The 7,508-nt window shown below is 27.2% G+C and overlaps 1 protein-coding gene across 3 annotated transcripts; it reads left to right on the top strand.

Annotated features, from left to right (window-relative positions):
• The first annotated feature begins 4,421 nt into the window (after window positions 1–4,421).
• LOC101506648 (two-component response regulator ARR17) lies at window positions 4,422–6,746 on the top strand. Of its 3 annotated transcripts, XM_073369006.1 has the most exons (6): window positions 4,422–4,475; window positions 5,228–5,369; window positions 5,538–5,614; window positions 5,996–6,073; window positions 6,207–6,277; window positions 6,383–6,746. In XM_073369006.1, exons 2-6 carry the CDS (start codon window positions 5,231–5,233, stop codon window positions 6,477–6,479), a joined length of 462 nt encoding a protein of 153 aa, XP_073225107.1. In that variant the 5' UTR covers window positions 4,422–4,475; window positions 5,228–5,230; the 3' UTR covers window positions 6,480–6,746. The 3 variants fall into 3 exon arrangements, with proteins under 3 accessions (XP_073225107.1, XP_027190569.1, XP_004502823.2); XM_027334768.2 differs by lacking the exon at window positions 4,422–4,475 and having other exon boundaries at window positions 4,662–5,369; window positions 5,550–5,614; XM_004502766.4 differs by lacking the exon at window positions 4,422–4,475 and having other exon boundaries at window positions 4,678–5,369.
• The last annotated feature ends 762 nt before the right edge of the window (window positions 6,747–7,508 follow it).

Below are 7,508 nucleotides of genomic sequence, written 5' to 3'. Positions count from 1 at the left end.
GTTGTAACATGGTCTTAAATGCTCTACAAACATGATCTCGAATCCAATGACTTCGAAACTTAATACACTAAAACGAACTATAGTATAAACTTTGAAAGTTATTTATTTCTCAACAAACGATCCAACAATTAGAATCTGAAATCTAACGATTTAGTAGTTAGCTGAACTTCTTTAGTGGGATAAAGTTTGGTTTATTGTCTCTAATGATTTAGTAGATAATATTTTAATTAATTTAAATAGAGAAATTATACCGACACAAATTTGACATAAATAATGTTTACTTATGATTATTCACTTATGGTTGTTGTACGGTTTGGATTTAGCTCATTCGCTTTCAATCTTTTTTCTTACGTATACATCCCTATACAAATTATGTTCTTTTATAAATGATTTTCAAAGTGTTTACTAATATACCTGATATTTGTTAACTATGATTGGTGTTCAAATATATATCTAATAATTATGATAAATTATATTTAAAACTATGATTAATTGTATTTAGTAAATAATTTAATGAATTACAACATATTTTTACATTCATTAACCATTTATTGAAAATTAACTGCATATTTTGACCCGGTAAAGTATCCTAATCGAAAGTAAAAAAGTTGTGTACCAATTACAAAAACAACTCAAATTTAATTACTTCTGAATGAACAAAAAATATTTGTTTCGCGTCTCAAAGGAGTTTGGCGAATCTCTGTGATGTTGCTGTGCAACCGCAGCTTGGATTAGACTTTGCTTACATGCAGTTGTTGGTCGACTATTTCTTCAATCTTGGGTCACACATAATACCTAGTCACCATTTGTTATCTGCTACCTGTGTCATTCCATATTTACAAATTATAAATAAAAGTAACCATACACCGCGAGTGTTAATTAGCTCAGCGAGGCGACGATCGAAAGATTCCAACAAAATAATAGTTACAAATTTTTGTACCCTCATTATATTTTATTAGAGATTAATTTCTATACACTAAATTTATAATTTCCACTTTACTCTTATGTTAATTTTAAAGCATGTATACGTATATCTGTATTATTGTGAAATATGATTAGATGTATATGTTTAAATTAATTGTACTGTAAAATATGATTAGATACATATGTTAAATAAGTTTATAACGTGGATATATGAAAATTATTGTTTTATCAAATTGTTCATTTTATGCTCTTACTTTTTTTTTCGTTTTGTCTCCCACATATTATAGAAATTAGTGCAAAGAAAAGATAAGGCAAAAATTTGAATAGATATTTAAAGGAGAAAATAATATAATTGTTTTTGTTCACTTATTTTATTTTTCTGGATGATAGCTAAAATTGATGCAATATTTTGTTTACACCTTATAATATATGAAAAATAAGGTCAACCTCATATTAAAATGAGATAAACAAATTAGTAAATCAATTAAAAATAATAATTTTTTCGATTTTTTTATATTTGATTGAGGGGTCATACAATAGTCTAATGAGTTGAAGTGATAAAAAATTCATTAATATTAACATATATATATATATAGAGAGAGTAGGTAAGTGGTGAGAGTGCATCATCTGGCTTGAAAAAACTTTTATCCACATTTGCACTCCACCATAGATTCTGATAAGATGGGAGCATGACCTAAAGCATTTTCCCCATGTCAAACCAAGTTTTGTATTACTGTTTTAACTTTTAAATGTTATTTATATAGTAGACTATCAAGTTAGCTGACCAGATCGTATCGTAGTGGTGTTGGAAGCTTGAACGAAAAAATGTGCACGTGATTTTTTATTTTAAGTGCAATTCAAATTGAAAAGATATAACAGACAAATTTTTTTTTCAAAAGATATACTAGTTATTATCCAGGTATGTCTTGGTCAGATTCTTGAATTTGTTTCCTTTTATTTTCTTTTTATAGTGCTTATTCCACCGACTGTTTTACCGTACGGACGGAGTGCATGTTAATGTGATTTGCGAACGTGTGATTTTGTCATCATGAAAATATAAGCTGCTGCTATTTACACTTTACAGAGCATAGGAATCTAAATCATATCCGTGTCAAAGTGGTCTTTCTTAGTCAATGTGGAGATCGGATAGAAGAAATCAAATTTGCTACAATATCTTGTTCATACAAATATTATTATTCATTTTTTCATATATGATAATTTAAATGTTAATCTGTTAAAAACTCTATATTTGTGTACTTTTGTCTTTTTTGGGCAATTCCTGCGTCAAATAACACTATTTTCTTTATAAGTAAATTAAAAAAATAAATGAAATTACATATCTTCTGCTACCTGTCATGTAAATTAATTGTGAAGAATTCTCGATTAATGACTCACAATAATAATGTCTGTTTGGACAAAAATAGCGCTACTCTCTTTTACACAAAATAAATTAAGGGATTCGTTATGCAAAGTTTAATGAAATGTATTTGAAATATGGAAAATCACTCTTAATAGAATAATACATTTTACTAGTTTAATTGTTAATTCTTAACATAATATAAAATTATTAAATACATAAAATTTTATATTAAACTATTAAGTTAATAAAATTAATTATTTATATAAAATTATTAAATAGAATAATTTATTATTAAATTATTACTAAAGTCAACGTTGATATGAATATACTCTCACTAAAGGTCATTTCAAATCAGATATTCAAATGTTTTATGTTTATCTAATTTTTCATAAATAGAAGATTCTAATGTTGAATGTTGATATTATATATAGGTAAAATTGAATAAACTAATTTGGAGTAGATATTTAATAATTACCGGGCCTAATATCAAAATAGATACTACAGCAGGAGGAGATACGATATTCTGTGTTGGGCAGTGAAAATGTGTATGTATGTATGGTACGTACGTACGACCCAAATTAAACAGTTTGAGTGCAATCCAATCATATCAAAATAGCAGCCACTAGTCATTTCATTTCAACCTAAAAAAACAAAACTAGCACATGCAAATGCAAATGCAATTTATCTTTTTATATACTAATCATTATCTCATTTCCATCCTCTCACCTCATTCACTTTTTCTTTGTTTTCTAACTTATAGATAGATTTGTTTCGGGTTATCTAGAGTTGACTTTTGCTTTTTCAAATTTACTTGACTTTTTTACTATTCAAAACGTAGATTTTGCTTTTACATAAACCTAGGTGCAGGACTTTGGTTTATAAAGATAGGGCCTCATAATAAAACTTGTATATTTATAAAAAAAGATTAAATAATAAAAAATTAAAATAGAAAAATTTGGATTATTTATTAAATTAATTAATTTTAAATTATTTACTGTACAAATACGATAAATATTTCTTTAAAAAAAAATTATTCACTGTATCAATACAATTAATATTACATACATGTCAAATATTTTATCCATACAATTTATTCGATTAACATTTTTCTAGCTCAAAGATGTACAAGAATAATAGCAATACAAAGAAATTAAAATCATTAATTAAGTGCTTCATTTCATATAATTAAGAGGTTAAAATCTAATATATAATTTTAAATATACACACAAGTACCAGAACAGTTCCCTTTATAAAATGTTTTTCATAGAAATAAAATATTATGGAAATGGAATTTAAATTAATTAAATAGTAGTTTAAAAGTTTATTAACTAAAATATATAATAGTTGATATTTGTCTAGTTAGGTTATATCCACTAATTAAACTTGTGGATAAAATATAATTAAGTACTTATCATATATCATGATACTATTTATAAACAAAAATGAGTTAATAAAATTTGATATATTTTATTTTTATAATGAAAAATAAAATAAAGTTAAATTATTTTTATATAATTTATAAAATATATTTTCATAAGTTATACTGAAAATTTTATGGTAATAGAAATGTCATAAATTATTTTAAACAGTATCACAAATATTTATGTCAATAAATAAAATTCAAATAAATCCATTTAAATATACTTGGTGTATTTATTGCAATAAATAATATTTAATTAGTAAATTAAAATAATTTAGTAAAATCATTTTAATCATTAAAATATTGATTGTGTTTCTTAATTATTATAAAAATCTCAAACAATAGATAGTTTTCGATCAATATTTTTAACTTTTATCAGGTAGTTTTCTCAATTAACATTTTCTTAACTTGTTGGTATTCAAAAGGTTGAGTAAAGAATATCTACTCTTTTACGATATTTAGTCATTTAAATATTTTATTTGTATCAAAATTATGATTCTTTTAGAAAATCAAGATTATAATTAATAATATTTTTTTCTTTTATATCTTTAAAATTTTAAAAACATACATTTAATAAATTTATTTTTACTTAATAAATAAATGATAAAAAAGACTAAACTTACGTAATGTTAAAATAATCAAAATTTAGAAAGAAAAAGAACTATTTAATAATCAGAAAATATCAATATATATATTAGTATTTTCTTGTCATCAACATTTGGTTTGAACACTTAACTAGCTCAAACTAATTGAGCTAACAAACCTATTGAGGTAAGCAACTATCTTTACTAATCTCATAGCAACAACATGCATCAATATGAAGAAGAAAAACAATATGCACAATTTTATAAGAATGAAACTGAAATCTCAACAGTGAGAGGAATAAGAGAGAGATTAATTGGTTATATGTTCCATTTTTTATTGATAATTTTTAAAATAAATCTCATCCCACGAAGAATTAGTATTTACATTTGCACGAAAACAAAAATGAGAAAGAGAGAGAGGTGTGAATTGATGAGAAGAGTGTGTGAGATTTGGTTTTTTGAATACCAAAAAAAGGTGGTGGTGGGGGACTGAATCAAATCCTTAGATACCCAAAAAGGATCACGAAATATCTGTGACATGATAATCTTTGTTTCTCTCTCTTGTATAGTATTTTTTGTTTCTAAAATTCCTCGCCCACCAACCACTACCTTCGAATTCATATCTATTTCCTCTGTTTTCTTTGCATACATATATAGGACAGATCATCGTTACTAACGTTCATACATCTCTTGTGACTTTCAACTTTTCTTTTGTTTCTTTTATGTTTTTTCTTCCCTCTCTTCATTAACTACATCTTCTGCCTTTTGTTTTTCTTTTTGTCCTCTTCTACTCTCTACATTTAATATTATTATAACTCCCTCCTTTATTTATTGCAATTGCAACTACGTTTTATTTCTTTAACATTTACCACCTTCTTCTTCTTCTTCTTCTTCATTGCTAGAAGACTGTCTCATTTATTCTTGTCTTGTCTTTTTAAGATAATGGCTTCAGGGTCTGCAGCAGCTTCTTCTTCAAATTGGGTCATGGAAAGTGGTGACATTCCTCATGTTCTTGCTGTTGATGACAATCTTATTGATCGCAAACTTGTTGAGAAACTCCTTAGGAATTCTTCTTGTAAAGGTAAACCAGCTATCTCTCAACCATGTTCTGTTTTTCTCTCTCTCTTTGTATTACACGTATATCTCTTGTTGTGTGTAAAGAAAGAAAGAAATTGTTTGATGCTTTCATTTTGGAGAAGAGTTTTAAACGGGCTTTTTGGTTGGGTAATGTTTATTGGCTACATTACAGTTACTACTGCAGAAAATGGGCCAATGGCTTTGGAGTTATTGGGCTTAACAAGTGGTGAACAGAGCACCTTGAATGGAGTAAGTTTTCTCTTTTTAAGATTAATCAAAACAAAATTGGTATAATTTTGGTTAGCTTCTTTTCACATTCTTTGTTCGCAAAATTTTCCAAAATACACTTCCGAAAAGGTCAATAGAGATGTGTTTTTTTTTGGGTAAAATAGACCTCCGAATTTACTAATCTAGAGAGCATTGAGGATGAGAAAATCAGCTACTTAATTTTCTGCACAAATTTTTACCAAAATGTTACTAGTTCCAATCCTGAATATAAGATACAGTTGGATAAAAAAAATTGATATATTTTTTGTCCTTATATTTAAGATAGGAGGGAGTTTTTTTGGGTATCATTTTACCAAAATGTTACTACTTGCTAACTAGTTAAACTATTTGTTGGTTTTGTAGGAATCAAAAGTAAATTTAGTTATCACAGACTATTGCATGCCAGGGATGTCAGGCTATGAGTTACTTAAGAAAATTAAGGTACTTACTTATAGTGTTGGTTTGGTGATTGCTACAAAACATTGTGTATTAATTATTTTACACATTGCTGCATTATATTTATATATATGATATAACATTAACCACAACAAATTGCAATTTTTATGGTAAACAGCAATCATCTATAATGAAGGAGGTGCCAGTAGTGATCATGTCATCTGAGAACATACCAACAAGGATCAACAAGTAATTTGTCTCTAACACTAACCATGTCATATTTTAATGGTATTTGTCTCTTTTTATATTTTCTAGTGTTTAACTTACTCAATCATTGTTCTGTTGAAAAAGCAGGTGTCTAGAAGAAGGAGCTCAAATGTTCATGTTAAAGCCTCTCAAACAATCTGATGTAAAACAATTGACATGTCAGTTAATGAATTTGGGGAGGTGAAAATTTAAGTTCCAACAGAATTCAAATCAAGAAGACAACAGTGTAAGATTTGTAGTCAAGTAAATGTTGGTACCACTTTAGAATCCAGTGTTTGTAATGGCTGTTTAGTGCCAAAATCTCACCGTTAGGATAATGTTGCAAATTGTAGTAGTTTAGGAGTAGGAATTATGCATATCTAGTCTAGTTTATTATATGTATACCAATTTATTTTCCTAGAATATAATTCATGTCTTTTTAAATACATTGGTCAGCTTGATTTTGGTGAAAGTTAGTTTTGTATGTGTACAATTAAAATGAAAAATGAAATCCCCAAATTCTCTCTAGCGACAGAAAAACCAAAATTCCCATTTCACATTTCTTGAAACTGAAAATCAGGCAGAATTTCCATCGTCTTTGCCTCAATGATCAATGAATAGTACCATTTTCCAATACACCAAAAGAGATGACTATATTAACGAAACACAATCATAAACAACTCTTGCAAAATGCCAAATTGTGTATACAATCATGTGAAAATATTAAAATCAAAAGCTATTAACAACAAAGAGAAAAAAGACCGCCCACATACCATATAAATCAATTTTACATTGTCAGTTAATATGAACTATTAATTGTATATACTACATAATCAATAGTCAAGTAATCAACGGTTCATGTAAATTAACATGACATAACCATTAAACCCTAGACAAAAACAGAAAGGATAATAATAAATCAAAGAACAAAATTGAGAACCATTTTATTCGTCCATTTCAGCCATCAAAAAATCTTCTCAAAGAAATGAATTCTATGCAATGATTATAACTATTGATTCCCTAAAATAATAATAAAGCTTGCGTTCACCAATCAAAGTGTTTTTGGTGGTGGCTATGTCTGTGTTCATCCAAACCAAAACATTGCACAACAGGGTAACAAGTGACAAACACGCATCTCCCAATACCTTTAAACACGCATGATACCGCACGACATGGACATCTACAAAATTTCATTAATTTCTTCTTTCTCTTCACCTTATTGCTACTTCTAAGG

The sequence above is a fragment of the Cicer arietinum genome, chromosome 5 (genome assembly GCF_000331145.2).
Source record: "Cicer arietinum cultivar CDC Frontier isolate Library 1 chromosome 5, Cicar.CDCFrontier_v2.0, whole genome shotgun sequence".
In the NCBI taxonomy this organism is placed as follows: Eukaryota; Viridiplantae; Streptophyta; class Magnoliopsida; order Fabales; family Fabaceae; genus Cicer; species Cicer arietinum.
Note: the sequence above shows the minus strand (reverse complement) of the source record. Positions and strands in the feature narration are given on the sequence as shown.

Coding starts and splice junctions, on each gene's coding strand:
- LOC101506648 (XM_073369006.1), top strand. CDS start 5,231: ATGGCTTCAGGGTCTGCAGCAGCTTCTTCTTCAAATTGGGTCATGGAA. Junction 5,615..5,995: donor AACAGAGCACCTTGAATGGA/GTAAGTTTTCTC, acceptor TTGGTTTTGTAG/GAATCAAAAGTAAATTTAGT. Junction 6,278..6,382: donor ATACCAACAAGGATCAACAA/GTAATTTGTCTC, acceptor TTGAAAAAGCAG/GTGTCTAGAAGAAGGAGCTC.